At 34.6% G+C, this 23,064-nt stretch overlaps 3 protein-coding genes across 3 annotated transcripts; 1 reads left to right on the top strand and 2 right to left on the bottom strand.

The window, feature by feature from the left end:
* The first annotated feature begins 129 nt into the window (after positions 1 to 129).
* LOC104902484 (potassium transporter 5) lies at positions 130 to 5,177 on the top strand. The gene is made up of 8 exons (XM_010690269.2): positions 130 to 198; positions 426 to 651; positions 1,718 to 1,966; positions 2,162 to 2,212; positions 3,057 to 3,317; positions 3,585 to 3,752; positions 3,857 to 4,111; positions 4,270 to 5,177. The coding sequence occupies exons 1-8, from the start codon at positions 130 to 132 to the stop codon at positions 5,175 to 5,177; spliced, it is 2,187 nt and encodes a 728-aa protein (XP_010688571.2).
* Positions 5,178 to 16,167: 10,990 nt separating this feature from the next.
* Positions 16,168 to 18,333, bottom strand: LOC104902248 (pathogenesis-related protein PR-1 type). The gene has a single exon (XM_010689957.4). It carries the CDS (start codon positions 17,595 to 17,597, stop codon positions 16,875 to 16,877), a length of 723 nt encoding a protein of 240 aa, XP_010688259.2. The 5' UTR covers positions 17,598 to 18,333; the 3' UTR covers positions 16,168 to 16,874.
* A 154-nt stretch (positions 18,334 to 18,487) lies between these two features.
* On the bottom strand, positions 18,488 to 23,064 carry LOC109135822 (auxin-responsive protein IAA27). The gene is made up of 5 exons (XM_048634818.2): positions 22,483 to 23,064; positions 19,952 to 20,181; positions 19,449 to 19,563; positions 18,942 to 19,003; positions 18,488 to 18,852 (listed from the first exon to the last, which is right to left on the bottom strand). Exons 1-5 carry the CDS (start codon positions 22,908 to 22,910, stop codon positions 18,830 to 18,832), a joined length of 858 nt encoding a protein of 285 aa, XP_048490775.1. The 5' UTR covers positions 22,911 to 23,064; the 3' UTR covers positions 18,488 to 18,829.

Genomic DNA, 23,064 nt, shown 5'->3' with positions numbered 1-23,064 from the left:
CTGATAAGAAAGATAGACATATTACGCGTTTGTTGATTCCTTTTCATAAAAGATAAAACTTTTCTATTTCTATAAATTGTGCCTCCAGCCCTCCCTCCTGTAAAACATTATTGACAAAAAAAAATCAGGATGAATCGTTTAGATTCCCTTGACCTTGAATCTGCCAAAGTAAAAGCTAAAGATGGTAATGCTATTAAGGTTAGTCTGTTTCTCCTTCATCTTATGAAGTATCAAATAATTACTTTGAAGAAGAAAAAAACCATTTTTTATGTATGAATATGATCTTTACGTGCGGTGGAGTATATTCCATTATATTTTTTTTGAGTTGCTTAACATTAGTTTAATATGTATATTTGTATCATACGAATCACAACATATATTTTATCTGTGTGTTTAATGAGTTTTTGTTGCACCGAAATCATTAGGATGCAAGTTGGGGAGTGATATTAACTTTGGCGTTTCAAAGTATCGGAGTAGTGTTTGGAGATCTCGGAACATCACCACTTTACGTGTATTCAAGTACCTTTCCGCAAGGGATTAAGCACAGAGATGACATAGTAGGAGTTCTTTCTCTCATCTACTACACACTTACCTTACTGCCCGTAATTAAGTATGTTTTCATCGTCTTGAAAGCAAATGACAATGGCAATGGTATGTATTCTACTCCTCTGATATTAGTATTATATTTAGTTTAGGATATGTTTTCTAATTTTACAGTTAGGTTTTGTATGATGTACTATACATATCCCCGATCAATAATAATTGGTATTATAGTATAATTTCCTTGTGATTTTAGCATTATATTTAGGATATGTTCTTCTAATTCTATTTAAAGTTAGGTTTTATATGGTAAAGGTGAGGAATGAAATGAAATTTCACTACGAAGTTTATTAAAAGTAGGAATTTTGGCTTTACCATATTTTTTTTTTATCCCATGCTTTAGAACTCATTAATTCAATGCTCAAGTAAAGTATAGCTAAACTTCAACTCGTTCAACACAAAAAAAACTTCAACGCAACTAAGTTAAAAGATAAATATCCTCCAAAATAAAAAAGTTAAAAGAAATATAGTAGATTATAAATACAAGAGATAAAATATTTACACAAACTGAAGATAATACAAGACAAAAGAGCCAACGCGTTGTTTGTTACCGATTTACCGTAGCCAAGTTATATTAATTTGACATAAAATCTTTAATTCTTTTAGGTCTCGTTTGGTTGTACTTGGGAAGTTGATCTTCCCTTGATTTTTCACTTCTCATGAAATTTCACTTCCTATAAATTATAAAGTAAGCAAAATTGTTTGGTAGACTATGAGAAGTGATACTTACCTAGGGGAACTAGACATCTACTTATAATTGTACTTCTTAAGAACTTGCAATTCCTAAGCAATTGAATGTCAACCAAACAAGGCCTTACACTTCCTTACACTTATATACTCTCTTTATATATTTTTTATCTTTTCTACTCTAACTTTACACGTTTATTAATGTACTTATTCTACATTAAATAAATTTTATTACATATTTGTAAAAATTATAATAATTAAATATTAATAAATACAAATTATAATAATTAAATATTAATAAATACTCAGTAAGACGAATCAAACAAGATCAAAGAGTATTTTTGAGCTATAAGCTCCCATTCTAATTTTTGTGTTTGCTTTGTATTAAATACCTTACTCATCTTTTTTGTTTATATCATTGGAAAAATAGGTGGAACTTTTGCATTGTATTCTCTATTATGCCGAAATGTGAAGGTTGGTTTAATACCAAATCAACAAAAGGAAGATCGAGAAGTTGCAAATTATGAAAATAATTCAAGAAAAAATGGAGGTGGAGGTTCATATAAGTTTCAATCCACTTTAGAAAACAGCCCATTTGCCAAATATATTCTCTTATTTGCTACTATACTTGCTGTTTCACTTGTCATTGGAGATGGTATTCTTACGCCTTGCATGTCAGGTTATACTTTCTACCAATGTTTTTTTTTTTTACTATATCCATTTCGTTTTAAATGCAACAAAAAAATATTATATATCTCACAAATAATACTCCTTTGTTGCGCTTAAAACGAGATGAAGAAAGTATATTAATCTTCCGTCAATTCTTTTTTTTGGGAATATGAAGATTTATATTTATAAACTTGATTTTATGCAGTATTATCTGCTACAGCGGGAATTAAAGGAGCTTCATCATCTTTAACTGATGGTATGTGTAATTTTATAGATTATTACATGGGCATTTACATAATTTTCATACTGTTTTTACTCTCTCCGTCCCGTAAAATATATCACATTTTTATTTTAGACCGTTCCTCTGTTCCGTTTTTTTTGAAACGTTTGCTTTTTCACGCAACCCACCGCGTTTGTTTAATGGCTAATATCTTTAGTTGTGCACATATAAAAAATATTAAAAAGTATAATTTGATAGTATGCATCGAGACGAATCTAATAAGATTTCGCGTGATTATATTTTTCTTTATATAATGATGATAAATTGGAGTCAAAATTGATCAATGAGACAATAAATAGTGTCATTTCACCAATGTTTCATTCAAAAACAAAATGAAGGAAGTATATAGAAAAATAAATGAGCTTTCTAAAAGTTACAGATTCAGAGTGGAGGTGTAAATAAACCTGCTCAAATGTGACATGCTTCTTCAAAAAAATAAAAGTGACATGCTTAAGTGCAACAGGATAATAATTACCTAGATTTGACAATGCATTATTGTAGCTTCAACATATTACTCAAAACATGCAAATGAGTATTGGTGCTTTTTTCTTCAGTAGAGAGCTCAAGGTTTAGTACGAATTGAACCCATATAACATAGGGTCATCTTGAAAGGTCCAATAATACGACCTTCATTATTTGCTTTAAACAATGACATAAACAAGATTGTATTCCTGGGTACCATCCCACAAGACTTTACCAACTAAACTAGATGTCGACCACGCCACTGGAGCGCTCTTGATATGTAGTTTGATCTACATTTGCATATTTAAGTTTTGAAGTTAGTTCTTTGTTCGATATTAATAATCTTCCATGGTTGCAGATATGGTGATTGGGATATCTATTGTAATCTTAATATTCCTCTTTGCTGTGCAAAGATTTGGAACTGATAAAGTTGGATACACTTTCGCTCCCATACTTTGCATCTGGTTCGTATTCAATGCTGTTATTGGCATCTACAACTTTGTAAAATATGATCCTACAGTCATCAGAGCTGTAAATCCATGGCAAATCATTCAATACTTCAAGAGAAATGGTAAAGAAGGTTGGGCCTCTCTAGGTGGTATTATCCTCTGCATCACTGGTAATTTCTCTTTCCTTTTCCAAATTTCACTCTTCTTTTGTTTTCACTAAGTGTTTTTTTCTAGGCCTCCTTTCGATAACCCTATGGTAGAAAATTTTTTCTCTGGACTATTCTCGCATAGGACACTAATATGTAAAAAGTATTACATTTAACTAAAAACACAAGGAGTACCTTTTTTTTTCTTGGGGTGTATACAAGGGATTACTCTATTATACAGAAGTATAAATGAAGTATAAATGGTGACATATTTTAGTGTAACTTATGCAGGAACTGAAGCATTATTTGCTGATCTTGGGCATTTTTCAGTTCGATCAATTCAAATAAGCATGTCTATGGTGGTATACCCTGCTATTCTCTTGCAGTATTCTGGTCAGGCATCTTACCTTAGCCAAAATCCATTGGATGTTAGTGATGCTTTCTACAAAGCAGTACCAGGTAATTTTTTGAGTCGAATGCTCTAGTCGAATGTGTTAATTCTATACAAATTTATGGTATTAGATTGTCGTTGTGGCTTATCATTATATTCAACAATTTTACAGGTCCAATATACTGGCCAATGTTTGTTGTGGCTGTCTTAGCCGCAATCATAGCTAGCCAAGCAATGATTTCGGGGACTTTTTCTATCATCCATCAATCTCTGGCCCTTGGTTGTTTTCCTCGCGTCAAAGTAGTTCATACATCAGCTAAATATGAAGGGCAAGTATACATACCCGAACTCAACTTTTTCCTTATGATTGCTTGTGTGTTTGTCACACTTGGATTCGGCACAGGTGCAAAGCTTGGCAATGCTTATGGTAAGTTTGCATATCTTGTCTTTGCAATACAATTTGCCTTTATACAATTTGCCTTTATGCAATTTGCCTTTGTTGTTTAATCAGGAGTCAGGACTACTCTGAATATTTTGCTTTTGTTTGAAACAAATTTAATGTGCTATTTATGCATTGTCCTACAGGTATTGCAGTTGTCTTTGCCGAGACTATCACATCATCGTTCATGATTCTTGTTATGATACTTATATGGAAGAAGCACATATTACTTGTCCTTTTGTATGTGATATGCATTCTGTCAGTCGAGTTGGTTTACTTGAGTGCAGCATTCTACAAGTTCACTCATGGTGGATATCTTCCTCTAGCATTTGCTTGTATTCTGATGACCATAATGTTCATCTGGAATTATGCCTACAGGAAGACTTACTATTACGAGCTCAATAACAAAGTTTCGACTGATAAACTTAAAGAGATAGTTAGTCGGTCTAACCTGTGTCGTGTTCCAGGGCTAGCCATCTTCTACTCAGAACTCGTCCATGGCATCCCACCCATCTTCGAAAACTATGTGGCGAATGTCAATGCCTTCCACTCCATCCTTGTTTTTACATCTATCAAGTCATTGCCTATTAGCAAGGTGCCACCAGAGGAGCGGTTTCTATTCCGAAGGGTTGATCTGAATGCACTTGTGTTTCGATGTGTGGTTAGATATGGTTACACGGATCTACTTGATGAAAAGGAAGGCTTTGAGAGGATATTGATCGAAAGGTTGGTGGAGTTCATCAAGAGAAATAAGAGTACAAGCCACATAGAGCGCAACGAGGAGTCGAGAGATGATGATGAAATACATAGTGACAATGATGAGGGTGGAATTCAAACGAAAGAAGTAGAAATGGTTGAAAATGCAGCAAAACTTGGGGTTGTGCACATGATGGCTGAGAGTGAAGTGATTGCAAGAAAGGATTCAAATGTGGTAAAGAAACTTGCTATCAACTATATGTATTGGTTCTTGAAGAGGAATGTGAGGCAAAATGATGAAATCTTTGATGTTCCTCGTACTAGGTTACTAAAAGTGGGGATGACATACGAGCTTTAGATTAAGATATTCAATTCAATGTGCAAGACACCAAGACACTACACTGAGAAGCATGATTCTTACTATTTACTAGTAGTCTCTCATTGAACTGAAAGAAACTTCTATGATTTAATATACTATAATTATTATACATGTTAGGAATTACATATATTTAAATTAATCTGGTAGAAATTAGCTTGACTTGTTGCGTGCAATATCTTTTATATTATCATTAAACTAATAGAAAAGATAGACATGTATTACGCGTTTGTTGATTTCTTTCCATAAAATATAAAACTCTTCTATTTCTATTTCCATAAAAGCTAAAGATGGTAATGCTATTAAGGTTAGTCTATTTCTCCTTCATCTTATGAAGTATCAAATAATTGCTTTGAAGAAGAAAATAAAAACCACTCTTTATGTGTGAATATGATCTTTACTTGCATTTTTTTATGTCTTACGATGGTTTGTGTGTTTAATTAGTTTTTGTTGCACCAAGTTGGAAAGTGATATTGACTTTGGCATTTCAAAGTATTGGGGTAGTGTTTGGAGATCTTGGAACATCACCACTCTATGTGTATTCAAGTACATTTCCTCAAGGAACTAAGCACAAAAATGACTAGGAGTTCTTTCTCTCGTCTACTACACACTCACTTTAATGCCCGTAATTAGGTATGTTTTTATCGTCTTGAGAGCAAACTGACCCATATTAACTATAGTATATTAGAGTATTAGACTTAGGGAACGAGTATAGTTTCATTATATATTATATTTAGTTTTTAATATTATATATCATATATAACTATATAAGTATTATATTATATTATATTATATTATATATATATTATATATTATTGATCAATAATAATTGAAATCTTTTCCATCAATCTATTCTAATATATGCATTTATAGATATACATAAATGGTTATCGTATTATATTGGAGACCTGAAATCGTACCTTCATATTGTAAAGGTTTACCATATTGGTTTATATGTATCCCATGCTTTAGTTGTGAAATAGTTTTAAATGAAACAATAAAATCTTAAATATTTAAGGAAATATCAGAACAACTCATTAATTCAATGTTCAAGGGACGTATAGCTAAACTACGAGTTCACTCATGGTACACCCGGGTGTACCATGAGCATGGTACATCTAGGGGTATTTTTGTAATAAATTAGAACTTCATGTGCTCATTTGACACTAAATTTGCTCATATGGGAATTTTGCTCATTTGCTCATTTGCTCATTTTGCTCATTTTGTAATAATAGTGTTTGCTCATTTTCTTAAATGAGTAGAAATGTTTGTTCATTTGCTCATTTGTTCATTTTGCTCATTTGCTTATTAACTCATTTTGCTCATTTGGATAAGATAGTCTTGGATGTACCATGAGCATGGTACACCCAGGTGTACTATAAATATTCTCGTAAACTACAACACGTTCACCCAAAAAAATCAACTCAACTAAGTTAAAGATAAATATCCCCAAAAGAAGTTACAGATATATATATGATCTGGTGGTGAGCAGAAATTTCGCGTATCCAGACCTGAACCAGGTATGAACCCGCTGGATTCGGATTCGGATCCGGTCCAACTGGGTCCGGGTCTAAAAAAAGGGCCCGGTTGCATGCGGTTCCAATCCTTGGTAGAATTTTGGCAGACCCGGTACCTGATGGGTACTCAGTTTGACCGATTCCGACTCCGGGTACTCAGTTGGAGCGGATCTAGGTCTGGGTACCCGGTACTTATAATTGGTTTTTTTACATATACTCATATAAAATTGGTAATATGATGATAGTTGTTAGGTAAAAAGTTAGTTCTTAGTTAAAGGCCCATTTAATTTTTTTAAAAAATTTTATAGCTCAATTGGCCCATCTTAGTATGTTGTTAAACTTACAACTGGGTACCCAGTTCTGGACCTGGTACCCACAGGTTCCGAGTCCGGGTCCAAACATTTAGGACCCAATTTGACCAATTCCAATTCCAGATTTTTAATGCCCAGTGAATCCGGGTCTGGGTCCGGGTCTATGAAATTATTATATCGGGTACCCGGTTGTGCTCACCCCTATATATATCCATTCAAAATAAAAAAAAGTTAAAAAAAAATATGTATTGAAATAAGATGAAGTATAGAATGTTTATTATATAAGGCAATACATGAGGGACACCAAAAAATAGAAAAAGAAAGAGATAACTAACTGTTCTATTTGAATGGAAAGGGGGAGGGGGAGGAGGACATTTAAACTGAACATCAATTTTTTTACAAAACAAAATATAAAATCAAATTAATTTTATTTTTTACTTCAAATGTTATGACATGTTATCACACGTATTACGTGTATATAAGACTAGTTATCTATATATAAACACAAGAGATGAAATATTTACACACACTGAAGATAATACAGTACCGACTTATCGAAGTTATATTAATTTGACATACTATAACTTTGATTCTTTTACACTTCCTTACGCTTATACAACTCTTGCTTTTTTAATTGCAATGTGTTTTTTATTTGGAAGTTTCAAATTAGTTGCAATATATCTAATATTTATATCTATCTTTCAGTTATTATAAAAAGAAAGAAGTATTTTTTTTATACTGAAATAATATTCCGTAGTTAGCACACCTATAATAAATGCATTAATAATTTTGTTTTTGTCTTAACTTTTAATAAAGAATATCAAACTTTATGGAGGGCAAAAATTAAAAGAACTGATTTTTGCTTGGTAATTACCAACTATGGTAAATATGATTTTTTCAGGACACTTTCTTGAGTTAACTTTTAGGATTTATTTTGTCAAAAACAACATTATAAAATATGAAATTTGTGAGAAACTACCTTATATAATTTTTTTTTGATAAAACAAACCTTAAACTAAAATTTTCTTCCGAGAACAAATCTTATATCCAATTTCGATCATTGACCCAAGATTCCGACATTGACCGTGTCATTGATTTTATTGGTTTTAAGAAGTCATTTGTCTCGCACATGACATTGTAAATGACATACCCTAAAATCAATGATCAGAATTTGCCATAAGGTTTGTTCTCGCAAAAAAAATGCTTAAGGTTTGTTTTTGCAAAAAAAAAAATTATATAAAGAGGTATTTCACAAATTTCATGTTTTATAAGGCGGTTTTTGACAAAAAAAAATTCGACACTTTTATTATTTTGAGTTTTGATAATCGAGAATGTTTGTAGTTTACTTTGATGTAACATTGAGAAATGAGTAAGGATATATCATTAAAGTGAAATTTATCATGCTCAAAAAAGCATGTTCTCTTTATATATTACATAAATATATAGATAGATAACACTATACGTAGGTGAGAATCAATCCCATTATTTAATGGGACTGGGAGGAAATCTCTAATCATTAGGCTATCCCTCACTCTCACAATTTCTGTATTATTATATTACAAAATTACATAACAAAAAAAAATTATTTACACATGCACTCGGCACAGATTGGAAAGAAAAGTCGAAAAATTAAAAAGGTCTTCTCCCTATATAATTTCCAGGAGGATAATAGTTGCAAGTAACAAAAGTGCCCCTATTTTGGCAATTTGATCTAGCACAACCAATACTAGTGGAATCTCTCCAAACCACTTGTGTGTAATGTCCACAAACCTTGTTACAAGTATTTGATGCAGCATTATAATTGGGTTCTTCTCCGAGCCACATTTCCACAGCTTTAGCTGCGGTTAATACACCTGGTGACCGTGCAATATTCTCACCTTTTTGTGGTGCATGAGAGTGTTGTAATTTGCAGTCATTTGCTCTTTCTGTGCATATGATCGTGCAAATTCTGCTAGAGTTTCGTTCCATATAAATGGTTGTACATGCACTTTTGCACGGGCTGCGTTTTGTGGTATTAAGAAGTCATTTGGGTTTTCAGGTAGGACATCCGGGTTAACACTCGGGTTCACTACCTTCTTAGCCGCATTACCAACGGGTCGGGTAACCGGGTTCACTACATTCTTAACCGCTTTGTCAACCACGGGTGCCTTGACCGGGTTCGGCTTGTTATTGGATGGGTTAACTTTACCTGTAAGTAAGTCACTAAGTGGCGTGTTTGGGTCAATATTTGGGTTTTTACGTAGGGCTCGAAGCCAGTCAGGTGATATTTTGGCCCAACAAAGTTGGGAATGGGATATGGTAAGCCCAATAACCAAAACAATGGCTAAGGTAATATTATTGGAGGTAGCCATTGTTTTAGTGATTTTTATTATTATGGAGAGAATTAAAAATGAGAGAAGTTATTGGAGGATGAAAAAGTATGGGAATGGAAATGAGTTTATATAAGGGTGGTTTTGGTTGAGTTTAATGGTGTTGATTAAACATGCCTGTATTATTTGTAAAATTGGATTATACCTATAATTGAGCTTATAAATTAAGTAAATTCGTTGTCTTCTATAATTTAGGTGATCAAATTTATTTCTCTCAAAATAATTAAGAAAATTTACATGATAAAATTTAGCCAATGCCAAATAAAGAGATGATATATTATAATTTATTGTCCCCTCTTGAAATAGAATTGATTAACAAAGACAAACGAGTACACATACTAGTATACTACACAAAGTGACACATTGTCTTGCACAAATCAATAATGTACCAAGAAACATAGACCCACCTACTATCAACAACAAAATGAATAGAGCTCCTCGAAAAAAACTGCAAGTGGAGGAAGACCCTGAAGAGCCATAGGGCTAAAAAGAGAGCCAAAAAAGGATCTTTCGTGTATGATCCTGCATAATCTCGAATGTTATCAGTTTCGATACGTAGACCAAATAAACAATGCAAGCGATAGGACCAAATGTATAAATCCGCAATGTCCTACAGGTATTGCGGTTGTCTTTGCTGAGACCATCATATCATCGTTTATGGTTCTTGTTATGATACTCGTATTGAAGAAGCACATATTACTTGTGCTTTTGTATGTGAAATTCATTTTGTCAGTTGACAACGTTCTACAAGTTCACTCGTGGTGGATATCTTCCTCTAGCATTTGCTTGCTTGTATTCTAATGACCATAATGCTCATAACTTCATATGGAATTATGCCTATAGGAAGACTAGTATTACGAGCTCAATAACAAAGTTTCGACTAATAAACTTAAAGAGATAGTTGGTCGGTCTAACTTGTTTCGTGTTCCAGGGGTAGCAATCTTCTACTCAGATTTCGTCCATGGCATCCCACCCATCTTCGAAAACTATGTGGGGAATGTCAATGCCTTGCTATCCATCCTTGTTTTCACATCTATCAAGCCATTGCCTATAGGATTGGTTTCTATTCCGAAGGGTTGTGGGGTACCATGAGAGTTGACAGATAATTGCTGGAGCATACTAGTGATGTATTACTCCGCGCAAGTATCTAGTAGAGGGAAACTTTGATGATATCTATTGGAGTATTATGTTTATTAGGAGTCTTGTATTATATTCCTTGTTGTAAAGTTGTTAGGATATCTAGTTCAGTATGGTTTATGATATTAGGTTGTATATATATTCTTCTAAAATTTAATGAGAAGATTAGAGAGTTCTCCTATATTCTAAATCTTAACAATATCCTTGGGTTGTCTTCTGTACATAACAACATATATCATGGCCCTGCAAATCCAACTTGTTGCAATCAGAAGGTGCTTCTGAACTGTCTTACCTCGAGCTACTTTAGACGGACACTCAAAACATACTTAAAAGTACATAAACGACAAGATAGCTAAAGGATATAGAAATGCAATTCTCATAAATAGGGGCTTGTTTAAAAGTATGGGCATTTGTAAAACTGCAGAAGAATACACAAAAACATACTAATTAAATAAAGAAATTTACACGTATGATCATTTGTTTAGACCTTTGAAATTACTAAAACAACTAGAGGTGATCAAAATGCGAGCTGGGTTGACTATTAAAAAGCCGCCCGCACAATGGGCCAAAAAGATGTGATGAGAAGAAAGTGTTCATTGCTATTCTAAGGAGCAATGATATTCCCATATCGAGTATGTGCCAATACCATGGCATTTATGTAATTTTTATGACAAAAGTAATATTAAAAAATTATAAAATTTTTTTTCATATTTTTTGTTTGGGGAGCTTGTTAGTTGAAATCTTAAATCATATCTGGGCTACATCAAATCATATCATTAGCTATTAAATCATATGTGAGTTACATCTAATCAAATCAAGTAACTGGTATGGGAAAAGTTGTCCCATACCGGGTATGGGAATATACTTTCTCCTATTCTAAGCCTTTAATGAAAGCACCATTTAATATTTACTTCGTAAAATATTTAGCACAATGAGATGTGACGAGAAAAGAGTGATCATTGCTATGAATGAATCAATACAACCATTATTACCACAATCTATGCCATCTAATGAAGCTTACATTGATTAATTCCTTACCATGCTTACTGCTGTGACTACCATCTCCATAACCTTACTTTATTGTAAGTGCATGAATACCTTCTCAAGCACCTATATTTTTATGTACGGACTATATACATATCAAGCATCTATCAGAAAAAAAAAAGAGGCATTCTATTCAACTTGATAAAATAAGTTTCAGGTTTAATGAGTTTGGATAAGTTAAGGTTTGAAACCACACAAAGGGTCGATCAATTTAAATAAGTTCAATTCAGATAAATTCAGGACTAATTAAGCGAAAATGCACCTTAAAAATGAACCCAACTAATAATTACATGAATAATTTTGTTTTTATCTTAACTTTTAATAACAAATATCAAAATTTATTGAGGGCAAAAATTAAAAGAACTGATTTTTGCTTGGTAATTACCAACTATGGTGATTATGATTTTTCCAGGACACTTTCTTGAGTTAACTTTTAGGATTTATTTTGTCAAAAATCACCTTATAAAACATGAAATTTGTGAGAAACTACCTTATTATATAATTTTTTTGCGAAAACAAAACTTAAACAAAAAATTTCTTGCGAGAACAAATCTCATTCCTGATTTCGATCATTGACCCATGATTTCGGCATTGACCGTGTCATTGATTTTATTGGTTTTAAAAAGTCACTTGTCTTGCACATGACATTGTAAATGACAGAACCTTAAATCAATGATCGGAATTTGCCATAAAGTTTGTTTTCGCAAAAAAAAAAAAAATGGAAAAATTGATTTTAGTAATCCAATTTTTGGGCAGTTCACTCACATTAATCCCACCTTCTGACTATTTTTTAATAATCCAACCTTTTATCATGATATGCTCATATTGAACCGTAAGACCGGTAACCTGTTAAAGTTGTAAAATAATTTTATAAATTTTTTTTCAAGCTTCTTATTTCATTTCTAAGGGTGTGAATATCCCAAGTCTGAGGAGAGAGTTTGAGACAAAGACTGAGGGAGTCTGAGACAAAGACTAACTATATTTTTATGTGAAGTCTTGCAAAGTCTTGAAGAGAGTCTTGAAATACCAAACTCTACTCAAGACTATGGTATTGCCTCAAAAAAAAAATTACTTTTCTTTACCCAACCAAAAAATGCCATTTATCTCCTTTTTTTAGTGTTAAATTAATGTGGAGTGAATTTGGAGAAAGTCTGAAGGAAAAAGTATAAAATTAAAATGAGTATGAAGTAGAGGTGATCATTTTGGCCCGGCCCGCTTTTGGGCAGAATTTTTCGGCCTGCAGGCCCGGCCCGGCCCGGCCCGACCCGCTCGTATTTTTTTGGCTTTGGACAAGCCAAAAACGACTTTTTAGTCTATTTTTTGGCCTGACTCGTTTTGGCCCGCAAAAACCCGCTAATTTAGGCCCGAAATAGCGGACTATAGACACAAAAATTCGGCCCGAATTTAGGCCCAACCCGACCAATAGGCAAAAATTTTTGACCGCGGCCCGGCCCGGTCCATGATCACCTCTAGTCTGAAGTGAGCATGTAAAATTAAAAAGTAGTGAAAAGTTAATATGACACACTCTAAAATTTGGAGTTGAATCTGATGGATAAACTCACCCTAATCTATTTCTCCCTTGTTATTCTCTTAAACGTACATTACTCTCTTCTTCCCCCTTACCAGTCAGGCAGTCACCAACCACCCCTTAGGCCTCAGTACCCACCACCAAAGCCCCTACCCCACCCCCTCCTCTATAACCCCCAACGCTTCCTACGAATTTCTCGGTGCTAAGTGTTATCGCTGACGTTCTCGATTTGATCGCCGACCGTAAACTCCAGCAAAACCTTACCTTCATCTATTTCGCTGAACATGTCGTTCAATCTGCCATGTCTAAGCTTGAAGACGAGACGAGTCACGCTCTCTTCTTACACGGACTGATGTTCCAATTGACGCTGATAGATTGCTTGCGTTGGAGGGAGAAAGAGGAAGTGGGTGGTGATGTGTTAAGGGAGGAAAGTTAGTTAATAAGCTGTTAAGCTTAGCTGGCAGTTATAGCTAGTATTCAGTTACAAATCAGTTAGCTCAGCTGATTACAAATTGTATAAAAATAACTGAATGTATGTTTTTGTATATTCATTAATGACAAAACATATCCCTCTTCCTCTCCTTCTCTCTCTATCTTCTAAATTCTTTCTCTCTGTTCTTAGCTAACATCTTGCAGAGACTTGATCCTGCAACATTGGTATCAGAGCATCCGATCAAAAAACTCGTTCAAATTGATTCATTTTCAGTTCATAAGAATCTCTATGAGATTGCGATTCTATTGAGCTAAAAATTTCGATCATCAGATCATTTTTTCTCAGTCAAAATTAACACCCTATTCTGTCGAAAATGAAGAAACTGCTGTTTCTCATTAATTCTCTGATCATATGAATCTTTGTGATCTTCTGATCTTGTTGAACGAGAAATTACAGAATTCTGTTGCATAAATTGCAGTCAATTTGACACCCTATTTGTTCAGAAATTTGAGAATTTCTTTTGTAATTGAGTGCTTAAAACTGGCACCTGCAACTAGAAGTCGTAGTCCTATGGATGAACAAATTAAATCCTTAGAGCAGAAATTTCATGCTCAATCACAGAAGGTGGATGATCAGTCCAAGAAGATTGATGATCTGATGACAGTAGTTCTGGAATTGAAGAACCAAATGATTGAGAATGCTACTCTAAGTGGTGATGGAGGTCAGGGGAGTCCTAGAACTCCTAAAGCAACAGGACCTAAACCGTTGGGGTATGTTCCTAAACTGGAGTTTCCAAAGTTTAATGGATCTCATTGTAGATTGTGGATTAAAAAATGTAGCAAATACTTTCACCTGTGCAAAATAGCGGATGATCAAAAGGTTGATTTCGCATCACTTTTTATGATTGACAAGGCTGAAAAATGGGTAACTAGTTACCTTTCTGTGAGGAAGAATGTAGATTGGGCTGAATTTGTGGTGGACTTATCCGCAAGATTTAAAGATGATACAACATTTAATGTTGTTGAACAGTTTAATAAACTACACCAGACTGTTCATTAGAAACTTACATTGATGAGTTTGAAGACTTAAGTTCTGTGGTCTTACAACATCATCATTCAATACCTGATGAATACATTTTGGAGAGCTTTGTAGGAGGTCTAAAACCTGGAGTTAAGCCCTTTGTGAAGGCTTTAAAGCCTACAGCAATTTCAGCAGCAGTAGAGATTGCTAGGCTACAAGAGGAAACTCTTAAATCTCTTCAGCCAAAATCAACAAAATTCCCTCCATTCTCACCTAAACCTCTGCCTCCTTTACTACCTACACCAAGCCTGCCAACTCACAATTCTACTCCCTTGTCAACATCCAAACTAACTCCTAAAAATGCTAAGAATTTTAAGTATATTCCAGCTGATGTGAGAGCTGAGAAGATAGCTAAAGGCCTTTGTTACTATTGTGATCAGCCATACAGTAGAAATCATAAATGTCAGTTTAAAGAACCTCAGTTGTTTACAGTGGAAATTGCTGCAAATACTGGGCAACAGGCTGACAGTGAAGAAGAAAGTGAGCATGAGGTTGATATTGAGCCTTTGATTTCTGTTAATGCTCTCTCTGGCAATCAGAATTTTCAGACTATGCGAGTACAGGGCAAGGTGAAGGATAAACTCTTCCATATTTTAGTGGATTCAGGTTCTACGCACAATTTTTTAGACCTGACTCTAGCTAAGAAACTGGGGTGTAATATTGAGTCCATTCCTTCTCAAGCAGTAGCAGTGGCTGATGGCAATCATTTGCAATGTCAACATGTTTGTAAGTGCTTTCAGTGGAGTATGCAAGGTCAACAATTTGAAGCTGATGTTTTGTTGATCTCATTGGGGGGCTGTGATATGGTGATGTGTTAAGGGAGGAAAGTTAGTTAATAAGCTGTTAAGCTTAGCTGGCAGTTATAGCTAGTATTCAGTTACAAATCAGTTAGCTCAGCTGATTTGTATAAAAATAACTGAATGTATGTTTTTGTATATTCATTAATGACAAAACATATCCCTCTTCCTCTCCTTCTCTCTCTATCTTCTAAATTCTTTCTCTCTGTTCTTAGCTAACATCTTGCAGAGACTTGATCCTGCAACATGATGGCTTACGAAGGAGGAAGAAAGAGGTGATGGTGATGGGTTGTGGTGGACGAACTGGGTGGTAGTTGGGGGTTTTTGAGTTGATTTTTGTAGGTGGGGTGGAGCTAGGGTGGGTTTGGATGTTGGTTTGTGGTTGGGAGGAGAGAGAAAGAGAGGTTGGAGAAGGTGGATTGTTGGTGGTGGAGTTAGAGAGGGGTGGAACCGTGGAAGTTGTGGTGTTGTTCATAATGGTGGTGGCTGTGTTGTTGAGACTTGACAGTGGTGGTGGTGTTGTTGGGGTGGTTATATTGGTAGTTAGCTTATTGGTTAGGTACTTAGGCCTGTTCTTCCCGGCTTATGTTCAGCTCAGCTTTCATTTCAGCTCTTTTAGTTATGTCGATAAAATTTAAAATTGATTAACTTAAAATAGAACAAACTAAAATAAGACATGTGTACGATTAACCTATTTTACTGGTCGCCAACATCTCATAAGAGGGTATGGTTCAATATGACGTAGAGCATGTTAAAAGGTTGGATTATTAATAAAATAATCAAAAAGTAAGATTAATTTGAGTGAATGGCTCAAAGGTTAGATTATTATAATCAATTTTTCCAAAAAAATTTATACAAGGCGGTTTTTTATAAATTTCATGTTTTATAAAGTGGTTTTTGACAACAACAAAAAAAAAAATCCAAACTTCTATTATTTGTGAGTTTGGTAACCGAAAATGTTTATACTTTCTCCGTTTCAAAATACTCGCTACACTTTCTATTATCGGAAGTTTCACATTACTTGTTACACTTCTTTTTTGGGCAATAAACTCTATCTATCTCTCTCCTCCCACATGGGTCCCTTTTCTTTTTACTCTCTCTTCTCCAAAAATTGCCTAGGAGTCCGTAAATTGAGAAGTGTAGCGAGTAACATGAAACGGAGGAAGTAGTTTACTTTGATGTAATATTGAGAAATGAGAAAGGGTATATCAATTAAGTGAAATTTATCACGCTCAAAAAAGCGTGTTCTCTTTATATATTACATAAACATAGATATATAGATAGATAACACTATACGTAGGTGAGAATCAATCCCAATATCTATTGGAATCAGGAGGAAAGCTCTAATCATTAGACTATCCCTCTCTCTCACAATTTCTATATCATTATATTACAGAATTACATAACAAAAAAAAATTATTTACACATGCACTCGGCACAGATTGGAAAGAAAAATTGAAAATTTAAAAAGGTCTTCTCCCTATATAATTTCCAGGAGGATAATAGTTGCAAGTAACAAAAAGTCCCCTATTTTGGCAATTTGATCTAGCACAACCAATACTAGTGGAATCTCTCCAAACCACTTGTGTGTAATGTCCACAAACCTTGTTACAAGTATTTGATGCAGCATTATAATTGGGTTCTTCTCCGAGCCACATTTCCACAGCTTTAGCTGCGGTTAATACACCTGGTGACCGTGCAATATTCTCACCTTTTTGTGGTGCATGAGAGTGTTGTAATTTGCAGTCATTTGCTCTTTCTTGTGCATATGATCGTGCAAATTCTGCTAGAGTTTCGTTCCATATAAATGGTTGTACATGCACTTTTGCACGGGCTGCGTTTTGTGGTATTAAGAAGTCATTTGGGTTTTCAGGTAGGACATCCGGGTTAACACTCGGGTTCACTACCTTCTTAGCCGCATTACCAACGGGTCGGGTAACCGGGTTCACTACATTCTTAACCGCTTTGTCAACCACGGGTGCCTTGACCGGGTTCGGCTTGTTATTGGATGGGTTAACTTTACCTGTAAGTAAGTCACTAAGTGGCGTGTTAGGGTCAATATTTGGGTTTTTACGTAGGGCTCGAAGCCAATCAGGTGATATTTTGGCCCAACAAAGTTGGGAATGGGATATGGTAAGCCCAATAACCAAAACAATGGCTAAGGTAATATTATTGGAGGTAGCCATTGTTTTAGTGATTTTTATTATTATGGAGAGAATTAAAAGTGAGAGAAGTTTGAGGATGAAAAAGTATGGGAATGGGAATGAGTTTATATAAGGGTGGTTTTGGTTGAGTTTAATGGTGTTGATTAAACATGCCTGTATTATTTGTAAAATTGGATTATACCTATAATTGAGTTTATAAATTAAGTAAATTCGCTGTTTTTCTATAAATTAGGGGATCATATTTCTCTCAAAATAATTAAGAAAATTTACATGATAAAATTTAGCCAATGCCAAATAAAGAGATGCTATATTATGATTTATTGTCGTCCCTTGAAATAGAATTGATTAGCATCTTCACAAATTAACAAAGATAAATCGGTACACATACTAGTATACTACACAAAGTGACACATTGTCTTGCACAAATCAATAATGTACCAAGAAATATAGGCGTTGCGAGCCATCCACACCAGAATAAATTGAGTTTTTCGGGAAAAAAAAACCTGCTAGTGGAGGAAGACCCCTAGGAAAAAGAGGAATAGGGCTAAAGAGAGAGCCAAAAAAGATCTTGCATAATCTCGAATGTTATCAGTTCCGGTACGTAGACCAAATAATACAATGCAAGCAACAGGACCAAATAATAAATTTGCAATGTCCTACAGGTATTGCGGTTGTCTTTGCTGAGACCATCATATCATCATTCATGGTTCTTGTTATGATACTCGTATGGAAGAAACACATATTACTTGTGCTTTTGTATGTCAAATGTATTTTGTCAGTTGAGTTGGTGTACTTGAAGTTTCACTCATGGTGGATATCTTCCTCTAGCATTTGCTTGTATTCTTATGACAATAATGCTCATATGGAATTATGCCTATAGGAAGACTAGTATTACGAGCTCGATAACAAAGTTTCGACTGATAAACTTAAAGAGATGGTTCATATGGAATTAGGCAGGAAGTGGCCTTTAATAGTACAAACTAAGTTCGAGTAGATGTAAACAATCTAGTACCATAAGAGCTGACAGTTTATTGCTGGAACATAGTTTAGTGATGTACTCACTACTCAGGCTCAACTATATAGTAAACGGAAATCATGATGATATCCTTAGGTTGTTTTCTGTACATAACAACATATATCCTGGCCCTGCAATTCCAATTTGTTGCAATCAGAAGGTGCTTCTGAACTGTCTTACCTCGAGCTACTTTAGACGGTCACATCAGTTGTTCATAGATGAAGAGAATCCGGCAAAATTAGCCATCGCTAACTCTCGATGCTGCAAAATTGTGATGCATATTGACTTAAAAAGATGAAAAGAACATAATGGAGTTTAATGGGCATAAAACTTCACATCTTTAGTATTACCTAGCCCAACTGCATCTGAACTCTTCATGATCCTCAGCCTTTTACAGGATTCCAGAAACATACTGCAAGATGAATAAATCAGTCATATGCCTCTCTAGTAGCTTGTTTCATGTTCTAGAGTGATTTTGGATGGTATTCAAGAATAAACAGGAAAACGAAAAGGAGAAACTGACACCAACAATTCCAATGATTCATGCCTCTCTTCTTCGAACGATTCCAGATATTGATTAGCTTAAAATAGGTCCAATTGTTCGAATAATGCCCCTTTTTTAACACATTATATTAAGTGATGTGAGATTTGTTTGGAAAGACACCCACATTCCAGATAATACCGAATTAATATTTAGGACTGTTTTCAGAAATGAGATATAGTCGAGGCTGTTAGTATCAAATTTCCCAAAACAGAAGAACGGAAAGGTTTTCGTGAGTTACACTCATGGATATAAGACTAGTATACTAAAAAATAAAAATGCCCCAGGAATGTATATATTAGATATATATACTTACTTCCATGGAACATCGCCAACGAGCATCCAGTCACCATCTTTGTCTTCATACGTGAGAACAAACTCAGAATGGCGAAGATTATCCATCAATCTACCTTTACTAAAATCAACTTGACCTGCACAAAATCATGCACAATTTATAGAAGCTAGTTACACGAAAGACCAGAGTAATTTCACATTATTTTGAGGGTGATGAATGTATAGAAAGATGTTTATTTACATAGATACAATACAATGATGGCCAGAGCAAATTTATAGCATACTTAAGCATAAACATTATGTTTCAGACTTTCAGTTCAACGTCCTCGCAGACTGCTGTGCTGAGAGTCGAATTCTGCTTAAACAGTACTACCATGAAGATAGTGAGAGAAGCAACAAGATAATGCAAGTTCATCAACAAAAAAAACCTTATTAGCACAAGAAAAATTGATATTACATTCGCTCATTGAACGGCCTTACAGTACAGGAAACGAACAAGCAAACCTTACGAGAAAGAAATCATACCCATTGTAAAGCCAGAGAACATCTTCTCAAGGGCAGAGGAGAGTTGTACATAAGTTCCATAGGTAGTGAGATTGATTTTTCTAAGGTAAGGGGCACCATCCATACTGACTTTTACATAAAGGCATCCTGATTCTGACTTGGAGTCGCTATTGTCATTGTCTTTCGGTACATTGATGGCCATTGAATTCTTACGGAATGATCTTATTGGTGGCCATCCTACAACGTGCGCCCTGTTTTGTACAAACACACACTATTACTACATAGGTATATGAAGATGCATGTAAATTAGGATGATAGTCTTCCTCTTCCTGTCATTCTACCTTAAACACCTCAATTGTCTTGCTAATAGCATCATCAATGTTTGTCTATTTGGTTTCTATTTGATCAAATACATTTATCACCTGGCGAAGAAGTGATAATTATGATTTTCCTCCAAAGTAAACTTGTTCATGTTAAACTCTATGCATGAATTCATGCACAAGAAACGGGTACAAGTGCAAAACAAGTACAGATTACAGAATATATCAGTTAAGAAAATAGAAAACACAAGTAATTATTTGATTTGAACAAAAAACACACAAGTAGAGTAAAAATACCTCGTACATATCAAGTATCCTTATCGTACCCAGACTTTCCAGACCTAGTACACACACGGGCTACAACTGCAAAAATAAATGTAGTACTAATCTGTTCATAGGTTAAAGTTTGTCTATGTGGATGTTATTTGAAAAGGATATGTACTCCATAAGACCATAAGTACCTCTTTTCACATGTACATATCGTTCCAAAACTAATTTTGAGGGGTGGAGAAAGGGACCTTGGAAATGGAAAGCATAACTGCCTTAGCCTTGAAGCTTTCTTAAGCATTCTATTTGAAAGAAAAGGACTTAAGATGTACTACTTCATTTTCTACATCATATGCAACACAACAAACAACCTGAACATGTTCATAATATACCATTTTCATGGTTAATTTTTCTCACTTAACTGGCACCAAAAGAGGGATTCTACATGTACCTCAGTTTTTCGAAATTTTATATGGTACAACCCCCTTTTTTTTTAATTTTCAGATGGTGCCCTGTTAGTAATTGACGATTCTATTTTGTACCACTTCAAACAATAATGTTCGTTCACACTTTCCTAACCATCCACTAACCACCTTCCCGCGGTACAGACCACCGTACTAGGTTCTCTAAGTCCTCTTCTCGCAACCATTTTTGACCCATTATTACTAATCTAGTATTGCTACTAACTACTATAACATTGATTACTGGATCATATGGTTGTGAAGAGGGAGGCGTGCTGTATTTGGGTTGGTAGCTATAGTGTTACAAAATAGAAATGTAAAATAATGCAGGTAACATCCAAGACTTATCACACAAAAACCTTTTTCCTAACAACAAAAACCAGATTAAATCAATAAAGACAGGATTAGCCTCAACACAGGTGTACCTAACACCACAAACTTTGACTAGTAGTCAAAACACCACAAACTATTGGCTTGGGTATCATGCGTGTTATAAATGACGCCAAAAGTACCTTTTCTCGCTGGTGACTAGTAGTTAATCTCAAGCTTTCTCTCTCAACCTCTTCTTCACCAAGAAATCTGAAAACTGTTCCTGAAGGTTCAGGAGTATCGCAAAAAGTATCTTTGGCGTCATTTATGACACACACCACATTCAAACCAATAGGTTGTGTTGTTTTGGCTACTTTTCAAAGATTAGGGTGTTGATTGCACCCGAATCATAGTTTATGATGTTAGAGGCTAATTTTGCCTCTTATTAACCATAAAACCTTTGACCATTTCAAAGATCCAACAAAATTTTTGAACATCAACAACATATTGACAACATATCTAAAAAAAAAATCTCAACAAGTGAAAGGTCATGAAACACAGTCCGCATAAAACCTTATGACTTAAGTTTATCCAGTTCCTAAAATAATTCCGTTCCCAAAACCCAAACCCACTTCCGTAACACCAAAATGTCCACACCATGGACATAAGTTTCCCTGTTTCCGAAACGCCGTCTACATAGGTGAAAACTAAACCAAGGATGTCTTAACCTAGTGATTAAGATTGAGGTGCTATGAACGAAACGAATTCCCCTCTCCTTTTTGTACGGCTTTCGTGACTTATATGGATAAAAAAAAAACATAGGTGAAAACTAAAAACACAAGAATACACAATAACAGTGTGTTTGGTTCATTTTTAGTAAAGGAAAGAAAGGGAAGAGAAAGGAAGGGAAGAGAAAGGAAAAAAACCTTAATTTCCCATGTTTGGTATAAATTTTCTCTTTCCTTCCGAATTCCCCCGCTTTTGGGAGGAAAGGAAAGTGAAATTTTATTAAAGAGTCTTTCCTTCCAATTCCTCCCATTTCCTTTCACTTAATTTTTTTTTAATGAACCAAACATTGGAAAGTAATAAATTTCTTTCCATTTCCTTTCCTTTCCTTCCAAATTCCTTCTACCAAACAAACTGTAAAAGTTCAAAACCATGGAATAGAGATAGAAAGAAGAAAGTAAAATATTACTTTGAAGAAGCAAGTGCAGAAGTAGGCTCCTTAGAAACAGCACAATTCTGCAACTTTTTGTCATCATTACAACACACATTCTTCATAGACGAAGTAGTCTCATCAGATCCACCATTTTCAGACATAACCCAGTTGTTAGAAGCTCCATTAATAGCATAAGAAAATCCCCTTTTGGCGCCAGAAATCAAATTGTTGATTTTACCAACTTTGTAATTAAAACCATTTTCATCATCATTGTTATCAGCATCAACTCTTTCAGGAGATTGTGATCCTGGTAATCCAAGCCTTAATTCTGTGGCTTTAAAGTTCAAACTTTTACTGTCATTTTTATCAGTAAAACCTGAATTTTTTGTATTGTCAGAGGTTTTTTCAATTGATGAAACCTCTGATAAACCTATGTAATCATGTTCTTCAAAACCCATTGACATTAAAATATTGTAAATGTAACTTTTTTTTTTTTGGGTTTTTCAATGTTTCAGAGAATGAATCAGAGTAAGAAAGAGAAAGATAATTTTATGTTTTCAGAGTTGTATTGTACTTTGCAGTGGGAATGGAGTGAGTATAGCAGAACAGGGGAGTTTT

This window comes from Beta vulgaris, chromosome 8 (assembly GCF_026745355.1).
Source record: "Beta vulgaris subsp. vulgaris cultivar EL10 chromosome 8, EL10.2, whole genome shotgun sequence".
Lineage (NCBI taxonomy): Eukaryota > Viridiplantae > Streptophyta > Magnoliopsida > Caryophyllales > Amaranthaceae > Beta > Beta vulgaris.
This window is presented reverse-complemented; position numbering and strand designations above follow the sequence as displayed.